Below are 27,493 nucleotides of genomic sequence, written 5' to 3' on the forward strand. Positions count from 1 at the left end.
GGGAGTTATTGAATAATTGCCTGCTTTTCTGAAAAGCTTACATTACCTTCCTAATGATATTCTTTAATTAAACCAGATTTACAGCAGAATTGCTACTAGGTTATGACACACTATCTATTCTCACCATTTATTTCAGGCTTAAAAAAAATACAGATTCAGGCTGGGCGAGGTGGCCCATGCCTGTAATCCCAGCAAGCCAAGGTGGGCAGGTCACCTGAGGTTAGGAGTTCGAGACCAGTCTGGCCAACTTGGTGAAACCCCGTCTCTACTAAAAATACAAAAAAATTTAGCTGGGTGTGGTGGCAGACGCCTGTAATCCCAGCTGCTTGGGAGGCTGAGGCAGGAGAATCACTTGAACCTGGGAGGTGGAGGTTGCAGTGAGCCGAGAGTGCACCACTGCACTCCAACCTTAGCAACAGAGTGGGACTCTGTCTCCAAAAAAAAAAAAAAATTCTTTTTTCTATATTCTTGAAAATAAGTACTGTCTAGAATTATGTTACAGTGTGAGTGTATGAGTGGGTTTAGATGTGGTAGAAATAATACTGGACATATTAGCTAAGTTGGTTTACCTTGACTGTGTGCCAGTGTATTAGTCTGTTCTTACACTGCTTTGAAGAAATACCGGAGACTGGGTAATTTATAAAGGAAAGAGTTTTAATTGACTCATAGTGCTGCATTGCTAGGGAGGCCTCGGGAAACTTAGAATCATGGTGGAAGGCAAAGGAGAAGCAGGTACCTTCTTCACAAGGTGGCAGGATGGGGTGAGTGCAGGCAGGGGAAATGCCAGATGCTTATAGAACCATCAGATCTCACAGGAACTCACTATCATGATAACAGCATGGGAGAAACCACAAGTTACCTCTACCTGGTCCTGCATTTGACATGTGGGGATTATGGAGTTTACACTTTCAGGTAAGATTTGGGTGAGGACACAGAGCCAAACCATATCAGCCAGGAGCTGTTCTAAGCTATTTACCTAATACAAAGTCACTGAATTCTCACATCAACCCTATGAGATAGATTCTGCTATTGTTCCCCATTTAACGGATGAGGAAACTGAGGCACTTTACCTTGCCCTAGATCACATGGCATCTAGGAGGTAGAGCTGGTTTGTGTTAAGAAGCTGGCACTGAACTGCCCTCCCTGTCACTGCAACTGGCTTCATAGGTGTCACTCTAATTTCCTGGGTGGTGGCTGGTGGGTGTTTATGTTGGGTAGGGCTGCAGGAGGACACTGATTTGGATTTAAAAAGTGACAGAAGGCCAGGCGTGGTGGCTGATGCCTGTAATCCCAGCACTTTGGGAGGCTGGGGTGGGTGGATCACCTGAGGTCAGAAGTTTGAGACCAGCCTGGCCAACCTGGTGAAACCCTGTCTCTACTAAAATTACAAAAATTAGCTGGGCATGGTGGTGGGCACCTGTAATCCCAGCTACTCGGGAGACTGAGGCAGGAGAATCACTTGAACCCGGGAGGCGTTCAGTGAGCTGAGATCGCGCCACTGCACTCCATCCTGGGCAACAGAGCAAGACTCCATCTCAATAAAAAAAAAAAGTGACAAAGGCATATGTCCTCAAAAGCCCTAATTTGCACTCATTTCTAAATTTTGAGGTAATTTGTGTGTATATAATGTAGATACTGTAGAGGGTGTGTGAAGACACCGTGGTCCCATGAGGTTTTTCTGGCACACACTGACAGATTCAATCATTATTCATGTGATCCTGTAGTCATCAATTTTTCAGCTATTTAGGAAAGACTAAATAAAATGGTGAATAAAAATAGCATCATGATGTCACCTTTCTAGTACATGGAGTAGATGTGTGGGCTGGTGAGGTACGTGTTTTTAGTTTACGTTAAGAGTGTCAATTTTCCGTTCTTAACCCTCTTTGATAGTTATACTTTCCTGGCATCCTGAACATTTAGCACATACCTGTTGATCTCTTTTTATGTTCCAGTTGCTGTTGAGAAACTCAGGACATAGGTAAACGCAAAGAAAGCAAAAGTCCCTGCCTCCATGGAGGTTAGATTCTAGGCAGCAGTAGTGAAGTAGAAATAAACCTGTAATCCATTGGCAGGCAGTGAAAAATGCTACAAAACAGTACAGGGCAAGTAGCCAGGTGGGGAGGGTCCACAGCATATCTGGAGTGGTGAGGTGATGACTGCCTTTTCAGTAGGGTCCTGCACAAAGGGCATCACGCTGGTGTCTGGAGGAAGAGTTCCGAGCAGAGTGGTGCTGGATTTTAGCTCTACAGAAATAGTGTGTGACCATTGTCAGGCTCAGTATTCTCTTTCTGTTTTAGGTTCCTTGAAATGGAGTGATGAGGTCCAAAAATGGGAACATGGTATTGGCTCCAGGCTGTGTGGAGTAGACAGCATGGTTTGCAGAGCTGTTGTTAGCCAACTGACTGGTTTAATCTCCAGCTGTGATGGAGGTTGATAGGGTCTCTGTGTTAGACGAGGTTGGGTTCCCGTGCAGGGTAGGAATGAGAATAGGGTGGTGTCTGTATAAGGCCATGAACCTTAGAGAGGAGTGCTGTGGTGTGTCACACACAACCCGTTGTGGGAACAGAAACACCTGCTGGAAAGCAGGACGCTGTCCAAAGCTGGGGTGGGTGGTAGCCACGGCCAACCACAGAATTAACAGGACACCTCCTAGTGCTTTCTTCCTTTTTAGCTTGGAAAATTTCAAACATGTACCAAAGTTGAGAGAAATATACAGTGAAACTACATGGACTCAACACCCAGCCTCAGACCAGTCTCAGTTCTCCTGTGATCCTTACTCCCCCTGGCCCCCTGCTGTCCTCATTATTTTGACAGAAAGCCCAGTTTTATTCACAAATACTTCAGTATATATCTCAAAAAACGGACACTTAAAAAAACACCGTGTCTTTATCACAATCAGTAATTTCTTAATTTTATGAAAAATTAGGTCATATTCAAGTTTTCCTGATACTCATTCAGATTCTCTCTTTCTCTTCCCCACCGCCACCCCCAATAACAGTTGGTCTGTTTGAATCTGAATCCGAACATATTACATTTGATTATTTCCAAGTCACTTTATAGGCTCTTCTCCCCATCTGCTTTTTTCCGCCTTTGTAAGAGTTCCTGATCCTTTTATATTTGCCTCAGAAACCTTTAAAATAGTACTTTCCTAAGTTATCAGTGAGTTGGAATAATGAAATTAGTAAAAGTTGAAAAGTTGGACACTTAACCCATATTGACATTATTTAGGTACTTCTCATCTTGATAGTCACTGATCACTTTTTTTTTTTTTTAAAGTGGAATCACTGTGGCTACCTTTGTTTATTTAAATACCTTTGAATACTTACTAAAACATAACTGAGGCATTACTAAACATTTGCCTGAAACTTTTGGGTCAGAATAGATACTTGCCTCAAGAAATTTCCAGTGTGATACTAGAGAATAAGTGGTAAAGAGCTAATTAAAATAGCCTATACTAAGTGCTTCCTAAGACAAGGAATGGGAAAAGAAAACAATATACAAAGTACGCCAGCAAAGATAGTGTGACTCACATGGAGTGCCTAAGCTTGTGGTTGTTAGGAAAGGGTTCATGGGGTGGAGACACAGCAGAGGGTCTTTGTATAGTTCAGCAAGCCCATACCTCCGACACTGGTACAAGGAGAAAAGGAATGTTTTTAAGCAGCTAAAATGGTTGCCAGTACATTCTGAGAACTTTGAAAGACTCTTGTTTTACTTAAAAATTTTTTTTAACTTAAAAGTTTTATAAACCATCAGCATGTTCAAAGCCACAGATTAAGAAAGGAATGCAAAATGACTGTAAAATGGAGGTAGAAATAGTCTGAAAGTGGTTCCAAGGATTTAATAGTGGTCACTTAATTTTTTTTTTTTTTTTTCTTGAGACGGAGTCTTACTGTGTCACCAGGCCTGAGTGCAGTGGCGCAATCTCGGCTCACTGCAACCTCCGCCTCCCTGGTTCAAGTGATTTTCCTGTCTCAGCCTCCTGAGTAGCTGGGAATACAGATGTGCACCACCAAGCCCAGCTCATTTTTGTATTTTTAGTAGAGATGGGGTTTTACCATGTTGGCCAGGATGGTCTCGATTTCTTGACCTTGTGATCTGCCTGCCTCAGCCTCCCAAAGTGCTGGGATTATAGGCATGAGCCACCGCATCCAGTCCCCTTAATCTTTAAAAGCAATTAGTTTAGTATTTTCTGAAATCCTAAATTGAATAATGGTGCAGCATAATATTAATAATTGGAGATTCATAATTAAGACTGAGTCATTAAAATGTTAAAACTGTATCTGTATATCTGTATTTTAGAAGGCAAACAGTAATGCCAAATATTTTTAAAAACTTTCTGAATCTTAAGGGTAAGATGGGACTTCAGGTTTTAAGGGATAAAGTCATCTATGTGGATGCTCAGCAATCCCTGTTGGTTTTGAGCCACCAGTTATATATGTTCATACGCCTCATCTCTGTACCTAAATAGGCTGTATTAAGTATACGGTTCAACAAATAGTGTGTGCCTGCCACATGCCAAGCACTGTGCCACATGCTATAAAGATGAAGACGTAAGGCCTGCCCTTCAGTAGTGAGTCATCCATTAGAGGAGATGGCTGAAAGAAGGCATGTAATTTCCAACATGCTTCGTGGTAATCAAGTGATTGAGTAATTCAGGGAAGGCATCTTGGAGAGGTGATACCTGGGCTGAGTTGAAGGATGAATCTTAGCTATGTCTAGTTTCCTCCTTGAGGGGAAACTGTTGAAATTTCAAAAACAGGGAAGGCTATGTTTTTTCCTTTTCCCCCGACAATGTCCAGCTTTGTTCCTACTAAAATGAATTGTTGGAGAGAGAAGTAGAGCAATTGCCAGTCTAAGAAAGAAAAGTCAGTGTTTCCCTCCACACTCAAAGTCTAATTTCTATGAATACACATGCCTCACCCTTTAAAAGTCAAATTGACTTTTCAGGACAGTGTTTTTTTTTTTTTGGGAATGGAGTATTGCAGAGGCTAGAGTACAGTGGCGTGATCTCAGCTCACTGCAACCTATGGCTCCTGGGTTCAAGTCATTCTCCTGCCTCAGCCTCCTGAGTAGCTGGGATTACAGGCGCCTGCCACCATGCCTAGCTAATTTTTTGTATTTTGTATTTTTTTTTTTGAGTTTTTTTTTTTGAGATAGAGTCTTGCTCTGTCACCCAGGCTGGATCTCAGCTCACTGCAAACTCCGCCTCCTAGGTTCAAGCGATTCCTTCTCAGCCTCCTGAGTAGCTGGGACTACATGCACGTGCCACTACGTCCGGCCAATTTTTTGTATTTTTAGTAGAGACAGGGTTTCACCATGTTAGCCAGGTTGGTCTCGATCTCCTGACCTTGTGATCTTTCTGCCTTGGCCCCTCCATAGTGCTGGGATTACAGGCGTGAGCCACCGCGCCCAGCCAATTTGTTGTATTTTTAGTAGACATGAGGTTTCGCCATGTTGGGAAGGCTGGTCTTAAACTCCTGACCTCAGGTGATCCACCGGCCTCTATTTCCGAAAGTGCTGGGATTACAGATGTGAGCCACCGCACCCGGCCAGGACAGTGTTTTGAGTGGGTAGTTTTTGCTTATAATGTTGCCACCCTTGACTGTGGAGGTGAAGAACTCAACCTGGGGAGCCGGATCTGATACAGTGAGTGGCTGCAACTGCTGTACTTCTGTGCCTGTTCTCAGAGGAAAGGGCTGTTGTGGTGTGTTGCTGCCAGAATTCCAGAGATGTTCTCTCTGGCATGGCAGGACATGTTGTACTTATCTGAGGTGGGCAGCTGTCCAGGAATCTAAGGACTTTTAAAATAGTGCTGTAGTTTATGTTGTTCTTTTAAAAGCCCTTCATACTGCGTTTACTTCTTTACATGTATTCTTTTGTCAGATCATGGAGTTTCATCCCTTGCCTAAAATGGTTGCTCAGTTTCTCAGGATTCTGGCAAATAAGGGCAATTGGTTGAGGCCCAGAGGTTCACGAAAGCTTGCGGGGAAGCAGGAGTGCCAGGAGAGAGAAGGCAGAGCTTGCCCGATGATGCACAAAAGGTGCCTGAGATGGAGCTGTTCCGCCTCTCTCTCATCCCAGGGGTGCTGGGGGCAGACTGGGCTGCTAAGCAGATGTGCGGAAGTATCTTGTCCACGGCCGCACCCCTTTCCCCATTTGGGCAGGAAGGCCCTTTGCCTATGCAGACTTTTCAGGCTTTGGAGACCCTTTTCTTTTTCTGTTGTTTTCCTCTACCACAGACTTGACCCTTGTGAAAATACCAGGCCAGGGAACACTTCCTGGATGACCTGCCCTAAGCTTTTGCCCCCATAGGGAAGGTACTAAGCTGCTGCCTACCAAAGGCTTTTGTTAGTAGTTCAGAATGGTTGGTCGCAGGCAAGACGTGATGCCTGCTCTGTCAGCCCCGGCCTCTGCTTCAGTAGACCCGCTTCTCATCATCCTTTCATGCTCTCAAATCTCTTCCATAACTTCTTGGACTTCTGACATGGATTTCTGTTCCGAACTATTAATTGGGTTGGTACAAAAGTAATTGCGGTTTTTGCCATTTTTAAAAAAATGGTCAAAACCACAATTCCTTTTTTTTTTTTTTGGGGGGGGAGTCTGGCTCTGTCTCCCAGGCTGAAGTGCAGCGATGGGATCTTGACTCACTGCAACCTCTGCCTCCCATGTTCAAGCGATTATCCAGCTTCAGCCTCTTGAGCAGCTGGGACTACAGCCACTTGCCACCACACCCGGCTAATTTTTGTATTTTTTGTAGAGACGGGGTTTCACCATGTTGATCAGGCTGGTCTTGAACTCCTGACCTCACGTGATCTACCCGACTTGGTCTCCCGAAGTGTCGGGATTACAGACCTGAGCCACCGCACACGGTTGAAACCACAATTAACTTTTGCACTTACCTAAATATTTTTTTAAAAGTGTTTCAGAGTATTACTAAAAGAATATATATTGGTTAAAATGAGTTAAATGCATTCCACGTTTTAGGAGAGAATATGCTATTCTTTCTTTAGTATGCCCTAGAGCTCTTGTCAAAGTATGGTCCCTGGTCCAGCATCACTTTAGGAATGTGCTAGAAATGCACATTCTCAGGCCCACCCCAGAACTACTGAGTCAGCTGACTCAGAACTGTCAGCTGGTCTTTCATGAAACTCTCCAGGTGATTCCTAAGCAGGCTGAAATCAGCTGCTGGCTTGGGGTGCTAGTGAAATCTTGGCTGGCAATCCTTTCCTTAGGGCTAGACTGTCTGGAAGTTGGAAACGCTCTACATTGTTTTGTGATGACTGTGTCCCTGTCAGGAGGTTAAAATAGTGATCGAAAGCATAAGCTTTCACTTCTCATTTCCAAAGGATTTGAGACTATAGCTGGTTTGTGTTAATGGAATAGGTTTAGTAGGATTTTTAGTGTTACTTACTTTGTATTTAATATTGCTTGTGAGTTCCTATAGGATGATAAGTACCTAAGGCATTAGATGCCATTGAAAAGATTATGCCTTTAGTTTCATCTTATTATACTTATAATGGTTTATGTGGCATGTGAAGCTTGTTTTAATCAGTTATTTTACAGTTTCTGTGGATTTCTGTTGGCAGGCACATTCAGAATGGGGGGAATTCATCTTGAACTTATTTGTGAAAACATTTCTCAGTTTGGTTTAAAAGTTGTCAGTGACCTAATTTTATGAAGACTTTTTCCTCCTTGGAACTGACCTTTACAATTGGACAGACTTGCTTTTTCTTACAATTCTCTTTTTCCCATAAGCCTATTATTTAGTCGGATAGGGATGTCTTTGTAAAACCTGTTCTTCAGGAACGTACCTTTTGAGAGTTTAATTTACTGACTCAGAATCCTGTAGAGATTACAGTCCGGAATAACTCAAATCAAAATTCTAAAATGAGTGAAGATTGTCTTAGGCAGGAGGCCTGTCTCCTTCTTGGACCCCTTTCCCTGCAAGTCCTTGCCCTGTGACTCAGTGTCCTCTCTGTTGGTGACTCATTATCATATGTGGCCTTCCAGCCTTGTCATCATCAGATGCTACTTCCCTGTTGAAACTTACATTTCCTGAATTTCTTATCCTTAGGGTGTATTCTGTGCTTCTGAGGAATCAGCCTCAGAAGAGGAATCAGCCAACTCTGCACTCTTCTTCCCCGACTGCCCCAACATACACACACCCACTCACCCACACACATGCAAGGGACCCTAGAATCTAACTAGCCCATTAATTTAATTGTCTAATCCAGAGGAGTGATTCCATTATTGGGAATGTGTGCAGCTGAGTCTACTGTTTCACTAGGAAAATTTTTCGAGATGAGCCAAGGTACCTATGATCAGTCTCTAGACCATGTCATGAAAATACTAGATGGTGTAGCCTTGGCTCTGAAAACAAAGAACTTAGGGAAACTTATATTTGACCACTTAATTTTATTTTTTAAAAAAGAGGAGTCTGGGCGCAGTAGCTCACGCCTATAATCCCAGCACTTTGGGGAGGCTGAGGCGGGTGGATCTTGAGGTCAGGAGTTCAAGACCATCCTGACCAACATGGTGAAACCCTGACTCTACTAAAAATACAAAAATCAGCTGGTTGTGGTCGCGGGACCTGTAATCCTAGGTATTCAGGAGGCTGAGGCAGGAGAATTCTTGAACCCAGGAGGTGGAGGTTGCAGTGAGCTGCTGAGATCGCACCACTGCACTCCAGCCTGGGCAACAGAACAAGACTCCATCTCAAAAAAAAAAAAACAAAACAAAACAAAACAAAACGTGGAGCTCTTGGAGGGTGGAGTTACTTGATCTACATCACTAAATAAGTTCGTGACAGAGATGAAAGTAGAATCTTTCACATCTTCTGGTATCCTAAAGACATTATGCTTTGGCCTTTTCTCTTTGTAAGACATAATATTTTTCCTTCCACCTTTGAACATTAGTGAAATGGATATGTATCTTATAGTTGCTGTCCACCAGGCAGCAGTCATGAAAGGGACATGAGGTTACTTCTCTTTTACTCTTTGGACAAATGTAGCTCCTCAGTATTTCAGTCCACAGACCACTTAAGGCAGAAATATGAATCCTGGTGGTTGTTTTGAAAACCTTCCTTTGAGACCTGCTTAGGTCAAGGAAGTGCTGGTATCAGTATCCAAAGTGTGGGTGCCTGCCATCATCTTGGAAGAAAATCCTGAATACAAGAATGGAGCTCCTTAAGAGCACCCCTTGAAGACATAATTCATCTCCAGTATTCTCATTTGCACAGAGGAAATTATGTGTGGTGATACAGTTTGGCTCTGTGTCCCCACCCAAATCTCACCTTGAATTGTAATCCCTGTGTGTTGAGGGAGGGACCTGGTAGGAGGTGACTGGGTCATGGAGACAGTTTTCCCCATGCTGTTCTTGTTATTGTGAGGGAGTTCTCATGAGAGCTAATGGTTTAAAAGTGGCATTTTCCACTGAACTTGGTTTCTCTCCTGCCACCATGTAAGATGTGCCCTGCTTCCCTTTCACCTTGTGCCATGATTGTAAGTTTTCTGAGGCCTCTGCAGCCATGTGGAACTGTGAGTCAATCAAACCTCTTTTGTTTATAAATTACCCAGTGTCAAGTAGTAACTTCACAGTAGTGTGAAAACAGACTAATACATGTGGGGAAAATGAGATTTTGATGACTGAGATGAAAAGTCATTCAGAGGAGTTGGACTCTGAAGAAGTTTTAGAAATAACAAATGTAGTTTGCTTACTTCTTTATGCACAAGAGGGACACATGATGAAAACATACCGTTCAAAGAGCTTTTTCAGTGTATATAAAAGTGCTAAGTGTTATGCTATTATTTCAAGATTAGCAGGATTTTTTTATGGTAGGATATAAAATAATGGAGTGTTTTACAGTTGGTGATTAGATTCAATGATATATATGTTAAGTTGGTGGTGGAAATTGTGTTAGAGATTCAAGAAAATGCCAGTATAGTAGGAAAATATGGTCTGGAAGCTGTGGCAGCCATGGGCACCTGTCAGATAGAGGAAGGAGGAGTGACATTGATTATCATCAGGCCCAGCTGCTCTGTGGGTGTTAGTGTGAAAGCCACGCCTCCCACGTTCTGCCTGTCTGTCTGTTTTCTGTTGCTTATAACAGAATACCTGAAACTAGGTAAATAAAAGGAATTTGTTTCTTACAGTTATGGAAGCTGAGAAGTCCAAGGTTGGGGGACTCAGGTCTCTCTTTGTTTTTCTTTCTATAAAGCCACCAGTCCACTCCTGTGATAACCCATTAATCCAGTCCTCTCCTGTGATAATCATTAGGCTGGGAATGGTGGCTTACACCTGTAATCCCAGCACTTTGGGAGGTGAGGCATGAGGATTGCTTGAGCCCAGGAATTCAAGACCAGTCTGGGAAACATAATGAGACCCTGTTTCTGCGGGGGCGGGGGGAAGCCAGGTGTGGTGGTGGCGCGTACCTGTAGGCCCAGCTACTTGGGAGATGGAGGTAGGAGGATCGCTTGAGCCTGGGAGGTTGAGGCTGCAGAGAGCCATTATTGTGCCACTGCACTTGAGTCTGGGTGACAGAGTGAGAGACCCCATCTCAAAAAAAAAATAATAAAATTCATTAACCTATTAATTCATCAGTGGATGAATCCATTCATCTTTTAAGGCCCCACCTCTCAATAATGCCAGATTGGGGATTAAGTTTCAACTTGTTTGAATGTCCCAAGCCTTCTAATGGCAGCCTTGTCAGACTTTCCCCAGAACAGCATTGCAGCCTAACACACACACCCCCCCACCCACACACACTGCCACCCACACCCACACCCACACCCATGCACCCATGCTTTCCTTCCCTGTCTCCTTCCCCTGGGTCAGACCTGCATCACTGTCTGATGGCCCCTCCAGTCTTCCCTGGCCCCTTCCCCATTTTCCCTCACAGATGTTTCCCCTAATAAATTTCTTGTGTGTCTCATCCTGTCTTGGTGTCTGCTTCGTAGAGGACCTGGACTAACAAAAATGAACTGTTTTGACCAAAAGATTCAGGGTACTTAGCATTGTCATTCATCGGTTCCTTTTATCACTATAAGCAGAAAATGTTGCTTTTGTGTAGAAATGCTGTTCTTTAAATTATCTAAATTTATAGGAGAATCCCACTTCATTTACAAACAAATATTTTGATTGCCTACTGTGAGCTACCGTGTTCTCACACCTGAGGATACAATGAGGAAACCCTTGTCCAGAGTGCTCAGCTAGTGGCCACCTGGTAGAGAATGAATTCCCAAGAGTCTCTCAACCCCACGCCCCTCCTTTTTTTTACTGTTGATTGCCACTTTTTTCTCTTACCCTGGGCATCACAGATGGGCTGGAAAGAAAAGCTTTTGTCATTGATCAAAGCCATTCTTTTCTGAATGTTTCTTTTCTTCTCTCAAATTTTTTTTTTCCTTTTCCTTTTTCTTTTTCCTTTTCCTTTTCTTAAGTCTTACTTTGTTGCCCAGGCTGGAGTGCAGTGGCAGGATGGATCTTGGCTCACTGCAACCTCCGCCTCCTGGGTTCCAGAGATTTTCCTGCCTCAGTCTCCCTGAGTAGCTGGGGTTACAGGCATGTGCCATCATGCCCGGCTAAATTTTGTATTTTTAGTAGAGACAGGGTTTCATCATTTTGGCCAGGCTGCTCTTGAACTCCTGACCTCAGGTGATCTGCCCGCCACGGCCTCCCAAAGTGCTGGGACTACAGGCATGAGCCACTGCACCTGGCCTATTTAATTTTTTTGGTTCAACAGTTTATTGCCTTAGTATGCACGAGATTCCATTTCTAGCTGTGCCACTGAGTCATACCCTTCACTTCAGAAACTAAAATTTTCCCTTATGTAAAACTAAAAAAAATCAAAATTCTGCCTCATGAAACTTTCATTTCTATGGGATTTTTATTTCCTCTCATAATATTCTTCCCAAGTATTTATTTTATTTAAAATATTGAAGCGAGGTTCTTACTGTCCATTATGCACAGAGGGAAGGAAGATCGAGTTTCAGTATCTGCACGTCCTTATTAGGCAGACTCATTCCTTAAATACTCAGTAGCTTTTGTTTTATGATTCTTGTTTTTTCCTAAGCGTACTTAAAAACAAATCTTTACAGGTAGATTGTGTTTGATTTAAATAATCCGAATAAAATTTCTGCTTTCTTTTTTCAGTTAATGTCCTTCAGAATGGATGCTAGCTTTTCTTTTGTGGGAGGCAAACAGACTCTAACATATTTGTTCATAGAACATAGATACTAAGAGAATCGTAGACTTTGGTGATACGTTGACCTAATTTTTTTTGAGAGAGCTAGCTCATAGGCAGATATTCAGGGAATTAAATCAGAGACCAGAAGTTGTTATAATTTCAGCCTTAATCCTCTTATTTAATAGGACTAGGTTTCAAGTTTTTCACAGTTCAGGATTGAAAGTTGATGAAATTCTTACTGGGGACATTTTATTCTTGGATTATCTGTATGAAAGCAGAAGTGTGATAATGGAACTAGTCAATTTGGGATATATAGTTTGTAGCTCATTACGCGAGTCTTCTTTGGTCTGAATCAGGCATTCAACAGCCATTTCCTATTAATTGGCTCCTGATTTTCAAGTTTAAACCCTGTGGAATTAATTTATAGCACCTGAGCACCTATGTCCCAGTTAGAGCTTTGCGCATGGGTTCATTAAATCTAAGTACTAAGTTGGCTAGTACTTAGCTAGTGAGTTTGAGCTATTACCATCATAAAACTGAATTTTGTTTTTACATTATTTTCTCTACTGGGAAAATTAGATTAGCTTGAGCTGTGCTTGAAAAGAAAATATCATACTGGGATTTGTTGGGAAGTTAAAATTGCTTCAAGTATGATGTGCCTTTTTTTTTTTTTTAATTGTTTTAGGTAGGGAGAAAGTATTATTCCTGCCTTATAGTTGAGAATATTCAGGTAACAAAAGGAAATTGTTATTTTCTGTGATCTAAAAATAGGACTAGTTAGGGCAGAGCCAAAATGAAAACACGTTGGCCTCCTATTTTCCCTGCTGAAGGGCTGTTAAAGCAAAATTGATTGTGAAACTTTTCACTTTTGTCAACATTGGTCTTTTGACTCTTGTACTTTCTCTTATGTCAGGTATTAAAGTGAGGGAAGTTTATTGGCCATCTTAATCTTTCTATTAAAACTTGAGCCTAGATTGATGGGGAAGGTATAGGAGAGGGAGGCTGGATAGATGTAGAAAGAGGTACCAAAGGGTGAGTGTGGAAGGAGAGTGATGTAATCAGTTGATAATGAGTTGGTTTAATTAGGGGAACTCTTGTGTTAGGAGTACAGAGAAAAGATAGTACGAAAGCATTTTGGCAAGATTGTTTATAAGGTTCTGAAATTCTAAAAAATATTAATCCTTTATTAGTCTGGATTCTCAGTTGCAAGCACTAGCCAATATGAACATAAAGGAAATTCATTAAAGGGTATTGGGTATCTTGTAGTATCTTTAAAAGATGTGAGGGACTGGAAGTGATGTCCAGGTTGTACCACAGAGCTGGGCTTAGAGCAGACACCTCTATTGCCACTGGATGTGGACACCACAGTTTGCACCAAGAGCCCCACTGCCCAGTGGCTGTTGGAAGAACTGCTGCCTCTGGAAATTAGACTAGTTGCTGCCACCTCGCTAGAGTCTCTTTGGTCGCTGGTTTTTTTTTAAAGCACTAGCTTCTGAATCAAAGTCTTGGATGGGAGCATCTCATTAGTGGAACCCTAGCCAGGTGTCATTACCATACTGCAAACCAGCGTCTGTGATTTTTGGCTTTTATGGTGGGAGGTGGGCTTTGCTTCAATGGAAAGGAGAATTCCTCAAACATAGGAAGGGGTTTCAAGTGCTGGGCAGCCCAAAAGGACTGATATTCCTTTATGTGCCTGATTGTAAGACAACATTATTTCCCCAGAAGATTAAACGTAATACACTTCTTTTAGACAACTTGAACATGTATACTTTTAGGTATGCCTATGTACATCTGCTAGATAATCAGATATCTACCTTCATCATTTACTTGATTAAATATGTGTCCACATTTAAAATTAGATAGACAAAATCCGCATATATTTTAGAAATATTTTCCCCACTTATTTAATAAAAAAATTTGTCTCAACTCTTGGCACCTTTGGGATTAGTATATTCGTCATGGATACATTCTGATTTTTCAGTACAGCTTTCCAGAGCATTGATGGCCACATCTGCCTGAGTTCTTTGAGCTATATAGCATCTTTTAAAATCTTTCTGATGCTTTCACTGTAAATTTTATCTCAAGTCAAAAGTACATGTTAGCAGCCCATTTGGACAGTCTCTTTAAAAAACTTATTCCTGAACCTGGCACAATGGCTTGAATCTGTAATTCCAGCTACTCAGGAGGCTGAGGCAGGAGGATTGTTTGAGACCACGATTTCGAGGCTATAGTGATCTGTGATCACACCATTGCACTCCAAGCGTGGGTGACAGAGTGAGACCCTTGTCTCTTAAAACAAACAAACAACAACAAAAAAACACACAAACTTAACTCTGGGATGTGTTTTCATGATCTCTTTTCTTCTTTTTTTTTTTTTTTTGGCGGGGGGAGGTGGTGGACAGGGTCTAACTCTGTTGCCCAGGCTGGAATGCAGTGGTGTAGTCACTGCTCCCTGCAGCCTCAACCTCCTGGCCTCAAGCTAGCCTCCCACCTCAGCCTCCTGGCTAGCTGAGACTACAGATGCATGCCACCCCGCCTGGCTCATTTTTTGTATTCTTTATAGAGATGGGGTTTATGCCTTGTTGCCTAGGCTATGATTTGCTTAATGTAACCACTGATCTTACTGCTTTTAAAGTGAGCTTTATAAAATTACTGAATACAAAAGTTTGAAGTCATCTCTGGAATTGTAACTAAATATCTTAAATTTCTTAGCTTCCCCTTGTTTTTGTAACTTAGTCCTGTTTGTAATCTCTAAGTATCTGAAACTAAATGATTAGGGCTGTTTTAGGCTAAGATTCCTCAAACAGTTGTTGACCAAAATAATGGGAAGTCCACTCCTTTAGAAGACTCTTAAGAACTCTTACACGAGGCAAGTTTTTTTTTTCCCCGACAGATCATTTTGGGAAAAAGATTCCTTTATGTTTAGATCTATCTCAGTCTATCTGTCTGTCTATCTATCTATCTATCTATCTATCTATCTATCTATCTATCTATCTATGAAGTTTCTAGGCACTGTTTAAGATTCTGTTTCAAGGAAAAATAAGAACTGTGTTTTTGCTGAATAGTTTCTTTGCTGCTATTCTTGACATTAGAATTGGAAAATAGAATTTTCCCTTTAGTTTAATGAAATGGGAAGTATCTGGAAGATCATGGGAGAAAAGAGGGGAAATATTCCTTTGTTCTCAGATTATGCATTCCTCTGGGGTCAAAAACACTTGGAATCCAGTCTTAAAATAATGAGTGTTCAGGGAACGGATGTAAAATTCCTTCTGTTTCACTGTATTCAGCCTATCCTTGTTAGTACTGAGTAATTAGAAAGGTGTGATTTAGTAGCTATACTGATTTATTCAGTTTTACCTGGACTGAAACTTTAGAAAATGGTTACTAAAGATATCATAGGATGTAGGTATGCCTTTGTTGCGTTTTTACTGAGTGTGGGGTTATAGCCCTAAGTCCTGTTGTCTTTAGAATTGACGACATCAGAACTTAGACTTTGATCTGCAGTGTGGGGGAATATGAAGTTGTCGGAGTGGTCCCTCCCCACAGTGGAGTCAGATTCTCTGCAGGTTGGTTGTTACTCTCAACAGATTTTTTAGCTCTAGCTTGGAGGATAGATTAAGATAACATAATTTTCCTTTCCTTTTTATACATTTAACATCCTTACATCCGAATGTCTGACGAAAAAGGATTTCAGACGTGAGTAATGGTGGGAAACATTTTAATCCTCCACACTGTTATATAATAATCCTGCCCTTTTACTTTGAATCGTGAAGTTCTAATGGATTCTCTAGTTTGCTGTTGTAGCTTGATTCTCAAAACTACAGCATGGAAATGTAGTTTGTACTTCTGCATCTCCCAGCTCATTTAGAATCCCAGATTGATGGAGGTGGATGAGGACCTCCGCTGTCCTTTTGGCTAGCTTTCTCCCAGTGCAGGCATATGTGAGAGGGTATTCCTGGTCATTGGTCCTCTAGTCTCTGCTTGGTTATGTGGAGGGAGCTGGAGGTCACCACCTTGCCAGGCAGCCTGTTTCGTTATAGTTCTCTTGAGTCCCTTTGATAGGAAACCCAAATCTGCTGCTCTACAGCTTCTACCCATCAAACCTGGCTTTGCTCCCTTTAAGCAAATCAGAATGATTTTTTTTTCTTCTCTCATGCAATATCCATTTAAATATTTAAAGACAGCTTTCATGTTTCCACTAAATGTTCTCTTCCTCCCCACTCACATGAAACATCTAGTTTTTTAAAATTTCTTCCTCCTAAACCTTTTTAGCATTCTGGTTACATTCCTGCTTTACCCCAGTTTAAATGACTCTTTTAAAATGTGGTAACCGTGCTGTTGAGGTAAGCTCTGATCTGATGGGGGATGCAGTCGAGTGCTTACCTTGTTTGAATTCAGGCGGTAAGTGTAACCTGTGTATGTTACAGGACCAATTTGTGGCTCCGTTGACTTATGTTAAACTTTCAGTTAATAGAACATTTTAGGAGATTTGAGCCCAGTATGAAATTCACATGACCTGTTCTCGAGACATCTTGGACACCTGGGCAGTTGCCTTTCAGCATCCTGTAGATTGCTTATCCCAGGCAAATCCTAACGGCACTACTTTTGAGTCCCTCTCTTCAGCTCGAGAGCTCCTTGAACTGTGATTCTTTTATCCACCATTCCACCTTCCTTCCCAACTTCTGATTGGCTGCAAATATTTTAAATGTATATTTTTTAAAAATACAAGGTAAGCATAAGTAGAGCATTTTATTGCCGTGATACTCAAGATGATCCTGTCAGGCAGGATTTGGCAAACAGTGACCCATGGGCCTGATCTACCTTGCTTCCTCTTTTTGTAAGTCAAGTTTCGTTGGAACACACCTGGACCCATCATTCATATGCTGTCTGTGGCTGCTTTTGTGCTACCACAGCAGAGATGAGTACTTGGAACTGTGGCTGCATGGCTGCAAAGCCTAAATTATTTACTACCTGGTCTTTCATGGAAAAAGTTGGCTGACTCCTTCTCTGAGGAGAGAGCATCTGATTATTTTATGTTCAAGAAGCTGTCTTTTGTTTCCAAGCAGAACTATCCAAAACCCTTTCCAAGGCTCATTAGCAAAGGCATTTTGTGACTTCTTTTCTTGGCTGGTTCAAGTAATTCATAGGAATATGATTATGTAATCTGTATGTGTGGTTATAAAATCACATTCTATACTCGTTCTCTTATCTAATTTCTAATATGTTAGTATTTGAAAACTTTTCTCAGTATTATTGCTTCAGCCATCTCCTTGTCATTGGGAAACTGTCATCACTGTAAATTGCCTTTTAAGTTTTAGGGACAGTCCTAGATTTGATGTTCACTAGTTGCTGGGAAAGAAGAATCATGTTTCAGCATTAGGAAACATCATTAACACTTACTACTAACAAATATTATATAATATATCTGTGAAATTATAGCAGGAACTGAGAGATTCCATGGAGCTTCCAGTCTATTTTGAGAAAAAGAAAATTCTTGTTGCTCAGTTGACATTGCCTTATTGAAACATTTGTTGGCTCCTTTATTATTTTGTTCTTAAATATAATTTTTAGGTTCAGTTTAGAAGTTTTAAAATCAGACTTTGCTAAAGAAGGAAAATCGTTATGAATTTTAAGCTCTTACAAGTATTTTTAATAAAAAAAATTTTATTAATGAGTTGGATGTAGTGTTATTTGCCACAACTACTACCATCCTTGTTTTGGAAATTTGCTTATTGATCTGAAGACAGTAAGGCAGAAACGCTTATATTCTTCCCCCCACCCCACCCCCAAGTTGGAGTCTTGCTCTGTCACCCATGCTAGAGTGCAGTGGTGCAATCTTGGCTCACTGCAACCACTGCCTTCTGGGTTCAAGCGATTCTTCCTGCCTCAGCCTTACGAGTAGCTGGGATTACAGGTGCCTGCCACCATGCCTGGCTAATTTTGTTGTATTTTTAGTAGAGACGGGGTTTCACCATATTGACCAGCTGGTCTCAAACTCCTGACCTCAAGTGATCCACCCGCCTCTGACTCCAAAAGTACTAGGATTACGGGGTGTGAACCACCACAACTGGCCATGAAACCCTTATGTTCTTTTTCTACTCCAGTGTTAGCCTTTGGAGTTCCGACGGATATTGCATTAAATTAACTCTCCAAATGAAGAAAAAATATAATGACCTAAAATTGCTCTGGTGTAACCTTTGTAGCCTGGTTCTTTTGGTGGAAGACAGTGTTTACTCCAGAGTATGAAGTTTTGGGGTTCTTATTTTAAAAGGCCTTCACATATCCATATTATTGATAACCTACATCTACTTTCTGAGCATTTCCGGCGTCCCATTCTGATGGCTCATGGAGACCATCCGATATCTCTCGCCTTGTCTTGTGATCCTCTCTGATTTCCTCATCTGCTTTAGTGACACTGAGCTGCTTAGGTTCTGTGCCCTGAAATTGCTGTTTTCCCCTCTCCGCATGGAAGGCCTTTGCCTGAAGAACGCCTTCCCTCTGTTTCAGGCTGAGCTGTGCATGATCTCCTTCACGAAGTCTTCTCCTACTCAGGGGACCTTCCTCCTCTGCTCCCCAGTAGCTCTACGCAGCTTGCCAGCACTTTGCCTACCACGTCATATTGTGCTGACGCATTCACATCTCTTAGAAACACTCGCCTGGGATGAACTCGGCCACCCACCTTCTCCCTCCCTTGCTGGAGAAAATCCCACAATAAGGCAGATGATATCTTCATCAACTCCTCCTCACCTATCTCAAAAGGCCTTCTTGTTTCTCTAAGAAGTGTTTGTCCCATTTGTAATGATTCTTTCATTCATTCTTCCTGTTAGTTGGGCATGAAACTTCTCATGCCCAAACTCTCTGCAAGTGACCTTGTTTTGTACTTTATGGGAAAAAATAGCCATCTGGTAGCAACTCTCAGCTTTTTGTCACGAAGCCCACAAATCCATTTGTACTGGCACCCCTTTTCTCCTTCTATCACAGGGAAGGAAGGATCTTGACTTCTATGACAGGCCAACCCTCCATGCACGCTCAGCATCCCATCTCCTCCCATGTCAGAGACTTTGAACCATTCTTTCTGGATTCTTCACATGGGCGTTTAGACATCCTCTCATCTCTTAAATACCAGCTTTCTGTCTTAAAAGAATACATGCCTTAACTTTATGGCATGTTCTCTTTCAGCAGTCATCCTCTCTCTGTACTGCCCTGCATGGTCATTCTTTGAGGAAGGGTTGTTCCCCACATGGTCTCAGCTGTCAGTCATAAATCAACTCCAGTCTGGCCCTTTCTGCCACCTTGGCATGGATATTGCTGAGCTCTCATTCTTTCTTTAACGTCTCTGCAGCCTACACAGCTGAACTCCTTTCTTTTTTTTTTCTTTCTTTTTTTTGGGGGGGTAGGGGTACAGAGTTTCTTTCTGTTGCCCAGCCTGGAGTGCAGTGGCGCCGTCTTAGCCCACCACAGCCTCTGCCTTCTGGGTTCAAGTGATTCTCCTGCCTTAGCCTCCCAAGTAGCTGGGATTACAGGCACTGTCTGGCTAATTTTGTAGTTTTAGTAGAGACAGGGTTTCTCCATGTTGGTCAGGCTGGTCTTGAACTCCTGACCTCAGGTGATCCGCCAGCCTCAGCCTCCCAAAGTGCTGGGATTAGAGGCATGAGCCACCGTGCCAGGCCTGAACCTCTTTCTTCTTTTATCCAACACCTTGATAACTTTCTCCAGTCTCATTGCCATAGTTTCCGTCTGTTCTTCCTTTTCCTATTCTAAGTACTTGGTCTGAGACATTTCCATTTTTCTACCGTCCTGCCTATCTACTTGCATGACTTCAAATGCCATCTACTTGCTGATGAGGACAAAATTGGTATCTCTGACCTAGGCGTCTCTTCTAGGCTGTGGACCTGTATCTCTGACAGTCTGTTTTACTAAGATCTTGGGCGTTTCTCAGCATCTCAGATTTAACATGAGCCCTTAGTGTGTGCTCCCAGCTGCTTTCCCTCAAGATTTTCCCTGCTTCAGTAAATAATGTCCTTTATTTTTTATTTTTAAATTTATTTTTATTTTTAGGATTTGTGAGTACATAATAGGTATATGTATTTATGGGGTATATGAGATATTTTGATACAGGCATGCAATGCGTAATAGTCACATCATGGAAAATAGGGTATCCATCCCCTCAAGCATTTATCCTTTGTGTTACAAACAATCTAATTATACTCTTGTAGTTATTTAAAGATATACAATTTAATTATTTTGACTGTAGTCACCCTGTTGTGCTAGCAAATACTAGGTATCATTCATTCTTTAAAACTATTTTTTGTACCCATTAACCATCCCTACCTCCCCCCTACTATACGTCCCAGCTTCTGGTAACCATCCTTCTACTCTCTATCTCCATGAGTTCAATTGCTTTGATTTTTGCATCCCACAAATAAGTGAGAGCATGTGATGCTTGTCTCTCTGTGCCTGGCAATAACTAGTATTGTTATCTCTTCATTTGTTCATGCCAGAAATCTGGGAGGGATCCTGGAAATCTTCACCTTTTCCATTCGGTCAATCTCTCATTACTTTGACTCCACCTGCAAATCTCTCTCAAATCTGTCTACTTCTCTTTACTTCTGTTGTTGGTTGCCTTCATTTGAACCACCACCATCTCTTCCTGTACTACTCTAGAAGCCTCCTAACGAGTCTGTCTTCCAGTTTTCTGTACCTCTCATCTCTCCCTCAGCAGCCAGAGTAATCTTGAAAAGCTTTAATTATCATTGTCAATTCACTGCTTAAAAACCCTCCTGTGGCTTTGCATTGTACCCCAAATAAAATGCTAACCCTTTCCCAGAGCCCACAAGGCCCAGCACGCTCTGATTCCCTGCCATCACTCAGCTCTACGGGCTCACTTAATTGCTCCTTATGCTTCAGCCATTCTGGCCTTTTGACATTCCCTGTAATCCTCAAACTCCTCACCTTCATCCTTTGCCTCTGCTGATCTCGGCAGGAAACAATTTCCCTTGCCCTTTGCACCACAGATTCCTTCTCACCTTTTAGGTTTTAGCTTAAATGTCACTACTTTGAAGAAGCTCTTTGCACACATTTCTAATGCATTCCTCACCATACCCCTACTTTTCTTCATTGGAAGGAATTACTAAAATGTGCTCTTATATATCTCCTTAGGTGTTCATGTATCTGGTTTATATCTTCTCTACCAAACAGTAATTTCCACGAAAGCAGGGGGCTGTGCTTGTTTTGTTCATAGCTATATCCCTATCACCTGGCATTGCATGCTCAACAGCTATTTATCTCGTAAAATAGGCACATATTTAAAGTTTATTAAGATGGCAACTTTGGGGAAGCACCTCTTTGGTACTTTTATTGCCATGTTGCATGGTAGTTATGCTTGGTGGGTTCAGACTTATGTGACTTGGAATCCCTATTACTATCTTCTGTGAACTTGAGCAGTTGTTAGCTTCTGTGATCCCTGCAGTTCCTTTTGGGCTGACTTCTTTCTTGAGTGTGACAGTTTCACAGAAGACATATTATATGGAGGTTTATTTGGGAACACTAGTTGGGTAGATCCAGATGTGGGAACTTAAAAAATGACACAGGTGCTCATATTAGTGTGCCTTAAGTTAATCTGTGAGACACTGTGTAAATCGATTAATGTATTCTAGCACTTCTTGTATCTGCCCTCTCAAATGGAACGTGGGGCATTCCATATTGGGGAGTCAGGATTCCTGGCTTGTGGTGCTTTGTAGGACTCTTTGGTTTGCCATTGCTGTAGGTCGCATGGTCTAAAATGTAGAGAGGATAAAAATGATATTTTGAAAGATGATCACTTTTCCCTGGCTAGTTGTTGCTCTTAATTCTTTCTTTTAGATGTCTGTTGCCCCAGCTATTTTACACCCAAGCAGCAAATTATCCAGGTGGGAGTGAGGGGAATCCAGGGGTTAGCCTGGGGTAGAAAGTTGAAACTGAGCATCTTGAAAGTGGGCATAGTCACTTATTTTGAGTGTTCCCTACCTTAGAGTATGAATGGTCTGTTTGGGAGAAACCCTCACATAGTGAAACACTGATGAGGAGCCTTTGGTTAAATTAAGAATCTTGATCTATTCCAAATCACTTATTTTTTCTGTAATGTTAAGCTTGGATTTTGAGCACCTTTCTAAAAGAGGGATGGCACATTCTTAAATAATGTTTTGAGATTTTCTTTTATATTTTGGAGAGTTCTGGTCTCCTGGAAACAAAGGGTGAGAAGCCACTACCTACCAGTGTGTTGTTACTAAGTATGTTTTCTTTCGATGAATATTTTCTTTTATTTGCATTTTCAGCATTTTGTGACTTAACATGAAAAGCCCCAAACCAGCCAACTTAAGAAATAAATGTGATTGTGGTTGGAGTTTGTGTATGGCTTCTCTCATGTGAGCTTCCCTGATGTCATGCTTGCTAACATGCCCAAGCATTTGGCTTTTTTGTGAGCCTCCAGTGACTCTACTTTGCTAATATACCTTAAATCCTTAGGAGGTTTCTGTAATGAAGGGCAGACTGGTTGTATTTGAACAAGTAGCTACAGTCCTAGTTCTTTACATAATGTAGTCTGATTATCAATAAAGGAATGTAATTGAATTTTAAATTTCTAAGGAGGGGGAAGGAAAAAACAATCTCAAACAGAAGTGTTCTGTTAATGAATGTGATAGACCCCTTTGTTGTTTACAGACAGCCCTCTTGCTGTTTTGTGGAAGAGAGTTGGGGCTGTGTTGCACATTTCACTGGCAATCTGCCCACCTCCTCTTCCCTGAAAATATTTATGGAGTTCTAGTGCTTTAATAAGTTGAGAAGTGATTTAATTGTTGCATTGGCAGAGTGAGATAAAGCCGCTAAATATGTTGTTCATTTTCTTTCTGGGTGGGGTGGAAGAGGGAAATGAAATACTAATTTTTTCCTTTTTGGAAGCCTAATGCTGTGCTCTTTTATCATCACTCTTGTTCTCTAGGCATTAAGTGTGACTGAAACCCTGATTAAACCCTTGGAAAAATTCAGAAAAGAGCAACTTGGAGCTGTAAAGGTTTGTGTCTAATTTGAATACACTCATAAACAGAAAACATAGATGCCTCTGCTGCTTCATTGTACACTTTATTCACATTTGGCAGCTTTGAAGGAGATGCCGGAGCAAACCATCTGTTGTTTTATGTTCGAAATGTGCTCTTCCCCTTTGGGGATATGGAATTGAAAACAAAACAAAACACCTGGACAAGGTAGTAAAACCTCTAGTAATCTTCTTGGGCTCCACCTTTCCATATAGAGTTTTAAAAATATCTGTAACCAAACAACACATTTGCTCTGAAGAGAAGGAGCTTATCACTGGGGGGAGTGTAGTTATTTCTGTGTGCACCTCAGTTTTATGGAGGACTGTAGCATTACAGTAGGGTTTAAGATTATAGACGCTGCCACACCATGATGCCACTGAAACTAGGAAGAGACTATTAAGTATTGGGATGTGATTTCCTTCAATTTAACAAAAATATTTATTGAGCCTCTATTGTGTGCCAGTATTGTTATGGTATTGTGCATGATATTGTGTGCTGTATAGTATTGTGCTGGGGATTCAAAGGTGAGTGAACCACAGACTCTGTACTCAAGGATCTGGGATTTAACTGTGATTTCCAGAAATAATGCAGCGGTTTTGCCACAGGGAGCCTGGGATATATTTAGCAACTTATTTAAAATGTGCAATCTGAGTTTTGAAATTACCCCAGAGAAATAATTTCCACCAATCTTTCCTGAATTTTGTGTATATACTTGAGAAAGAAAAAGTAACATTTGCCTGTTGTTTACCGATTTTGGCTTGGCCCAAGGAGAGGGGAATTAATACCAATTTTAGGTTGGGAAGGGAGTTTTATATTTGTATTTTTTTCCCCACATGGCTGGGAATGTGAGTTTTTTTTTTTTTTTTTTTTTTTTTTTTTTTCCTAAAAGAAGTGACTAAAATCCCTTGGTGGAAATAAACACTGTGGCCTCAGTAGCTTAACCACACAGACGAACCCAAGGAGTTCCAGCTCTGTGACTGCTGTTTATGGAATGGATTATCATTTAAGTGACTTGTGACAATATTGGACATTTCTTTTTGGCATACCGTATTACAGTTTTTAATGAAGGGCTATGGACTGAGGCTCAGCCCCTGTGGGCAGTGGGAGATCACTGGGGCACCACCCCGGCTCCTTCCTTGGATTGTTTGCCATGCTGCAGGCAGCTGGGTTGTCCTGAGCCCCTGGCTTTACAGCAGGAGATTGGAGGTCAGCTTTCACTTCTGCGACCTTGACTAAGTCATTGGCTTTACTTTCTTATCTGTCAAATGAAGGACTTGGGGGATCTGACTATTGTTTTATAGTTTCATGATTTTGTTTTGATTGTGTCTCTAAGCTGTTTGAAAGTTTGTTGCATTTTGGTTCATTCTCTTTTAACATTTCATTGGCAGGTATTCTTTGTAAACAACATCCATTTCTTATTTTTCTAATTTGAATTGGATGGTGCTTATATGTGTGAAGGTTATATTATGGAAATGAAAACTGAGTGCGAGTGAATATATTTACTTTTACTTGCCATCTACTCCACTGGAATTTAGAAATGTCTGACCTTGCATCTTCTATTGACTCATTTTTCCCCTTAAACTTTCCAGCTTCTGATGTTAACATTTGTTCAGAGTATATCCTGCGAAGCAACTTGCACACTTGGTAATCCTTTTAAAAGGAGAAATGGTTACAATAGTTTATTCTATGCTTTGAGCTATTTAATGACCAAGTTCTTTCCTGAAGTCCTATTTCTGTATCCTTCCCTGTTCTTCTGGCTTCAAGTTTATAAAGAGTTGATGTTATGTGCAGTCTTGCTCAGTATGGTGTGTGCGTTGACTGTTGTACCTGCGGAGGTCACCTGTGAAGAGCCAGTCATTGTGGGTCATAGGGAGAAGCCTTTTTTCCTGGCAGTTTTGTATACCATAATGAACAGTAGAGAAGGGTGGTTGTCTGTATTATACAGCAATATGTAAACTATGTAAACATCTGTCCTTTCCATTAGGTTGTTAAATCTTTAAAAGACTGCTTTTTTTTTTTTTTTGAATTCTCAACCAGCGCCTACCCTGCCTTAATACATAAAGTATCTAATAAGTAGCCTATCCAACTGATAATTCTAGAAGAAACAGGAAAGGGTTTAAGTTTAGGTATTTGAATTACTTTCCACATCTGTGCTGCCTAAACATTCAGTCATATTTTGGCGAGTACACAGTCTTGTTCCTCTGATTAAATCTGCTTACATGGGATACTTCAGAAAGACATTACTCTCTTAGGTTAAAGAGCTTTTTGTAAACAGCATAAAACAGTTTTCACATGGGAAGTTAAGAAAAGGTCTTTAAAAGTTGACCACATCAGAATTTTAGATATGGGGTCAACATTTTGATCTTTCCCCGTCTCCTGTTTCCCATCTCGTAATGTTGTAACCCTTGCCTGAAACTCTTTCAGTTCCCCGTGCTCTTGCCTTCTCCGGTTTCCAGAAGCCCAGTTACATGTTTAACTGTGGTTTAAACGTATTCTAAGTGGCTAGGTGGTTTTTGTAAATTGGATTTGGAAAAGCCCCAAGGTATTGTCTACTGTTTTGCTTATATTTGGATATGCGCTCCTTGGCCCTGTTTGGTTTGGATGTATCCCTCCATTTGATAGGTTCTGCTGCATTTTCTTACGTGCTTGCTAGGTTCTAGCCTTTGTTCAAAAAGCCCATTTGCCATCGCAGTGAGAGGTGAAGCCGGCTGGGCTTCTGGGTTGGGTGGGGACTTGGAGAACTTTTCTGTCTAGCTAAAGTATTGTAAATGCACCAGTCAGTGCTCTGTGTCTAGCCAAAGGTGGTTTGTAAATGCACCAATCAGCACTCTGTAAAAATGTACCAATCAGCGCTCTGTGTCTAGCTAAAGGTTTGTAAACGCACCAATCAGCACTCTGTAAAGTGGACCAATCAGCAGGACGTGGGCAGGGCCAAATAAGGGAATAAAAGCTGGCCATCGGAGCCAGCCGCTGCATCCTGCTCGGGTCCCTTCGCATGCTGTGGAACCTCTGTTCTTTCGCTCTTCACAACAAATCTTGCTACTGCTCACTCTTTGGGTCTGCACTACCTTTATGAGCTGTAACACTCACTGTGAAGTTCTGCAACTTGACTCCTAAAGCCAGCGAGACCACGAACCCACTGGGAGGAACAAACAACTCTGGACATGCCACCTTTAAGAGCTGTAACACTCACTGCGAAGGTCTGTGGCTTCATTCCTGAAGTCAGCAAGACCACAAACCCACCAGAAGGAATAAATTCCGAGCACATCTGAACATCTGAAGGAACAAACTCCAGACACACCATCTTTAAGAAATGTAGGCCGGGCACGGTGGCTCAAGCCTGTAATCCCAGCACTTCGGGAGGCCGAGACGGGCGGATCACGAGGTCAGGAGATCAAGACCATCCTGGCTAACACGGTGAAACCCCGTCTCTACTAAAAAAAAAAACTACAAAATCTAGCCGGGCGAGGTGGCGGCGCCTGTAGTCCCAGCTACCCGGGAGGCTGAGGCAGGAGAATGGCGTGAACCGGGGAGGCAGAGCTTGCAGTGAGCTGAGATCCGGCCACAGCACCCCAGCGGGGGGGAAGGAGTGAGCCCCGCCTCAAAAAAAAAAAAAAAAAAGAAAAAAAGAAATGTAACACTCACCGTGAGGGTCCATGGCTTCATTTTTGAAGTCAGTGAGACCAAGAACCCACTGGAAGGAACCAATTCTGGACACAACAGGACACAGGTTGTTCCCTGATGCGTCACATCAAGTGACCATTCAGAGTTTTTCCAAGGCCTAGCTCAGTTCCTATTTTCTTTTGAAGCTCCTTCACCCTTCTTGAGCTTGGCACTTATTGCCAGATATCCCACAGTACTTTGTGGATAGCTACAGGAACCAGTACAGATCCTGAACAACATAGGGGCCAAGTACATTGAGCAAAAACTCTGAGAAATACCAGAACATGGTAAGAGATACGTGGGATAAATTGCTTTTTTGGACATTTGACCAAGTAATGAAAATGTGGGTTTGAGCAAGCAGCAGCACACAGGTGTCAAGTGGATGCAACTAACTGTATTAAGAATAGAATCTTTTCAGCTGCTATCTTGGAAAGAGCCAATTACAATTTTATCCAATAGAAGGAACAATTTAGAGCAGAAAACTTAATAGATGTTCATTTCACAAATTACGACTTATCACCTAAGCCTACTATCAGACTATGACTAATAATTTTTTTTTTTTTTTTTTTTTTTTTTTTTT

At 41.7% G+C, this 27,493-nt stretch overlaps 1 protein-coding gene across 1 annotated transcript in view; it reads left to right on the forward strand.

The window, feature by feature from the left end:
• ARHGAP10 (Rho GTPase activating protein 10) overlaps positions 1 to 27,493 on the forward strand; it is a 341,688-nt gene that overhangs the window by 93,762 nt on the left and 220,433 nt on the right. Inside the window, exon 4 of the mRNA XM_017850073.1 lies at positions 23,157 to 23,228. Coding sequence (XP_017705562.1) covers positions 23,157 to 23,228 — 72 coding nt within the window. The remainder of the gene's footprint in view (positions 1 to 23,156; positions 23,229 to 27,493) is intronic.

Source organism: Rhinopithecus bieti, unplaced genomic scaffold (genome assembly GCF_001698545.2).
Source record: "Rhinopithecus bieti isolate Rb0 unplaced genomic scaffold, ASM169854v2 scaffold_32105, whole genome shotgun sequence".
NCBI lineage: Eukaryota > Metazoa > Chordata > Mammalia > Primates > Cercopithecidae > Rhinopithecus > Rhinopithecus bieti.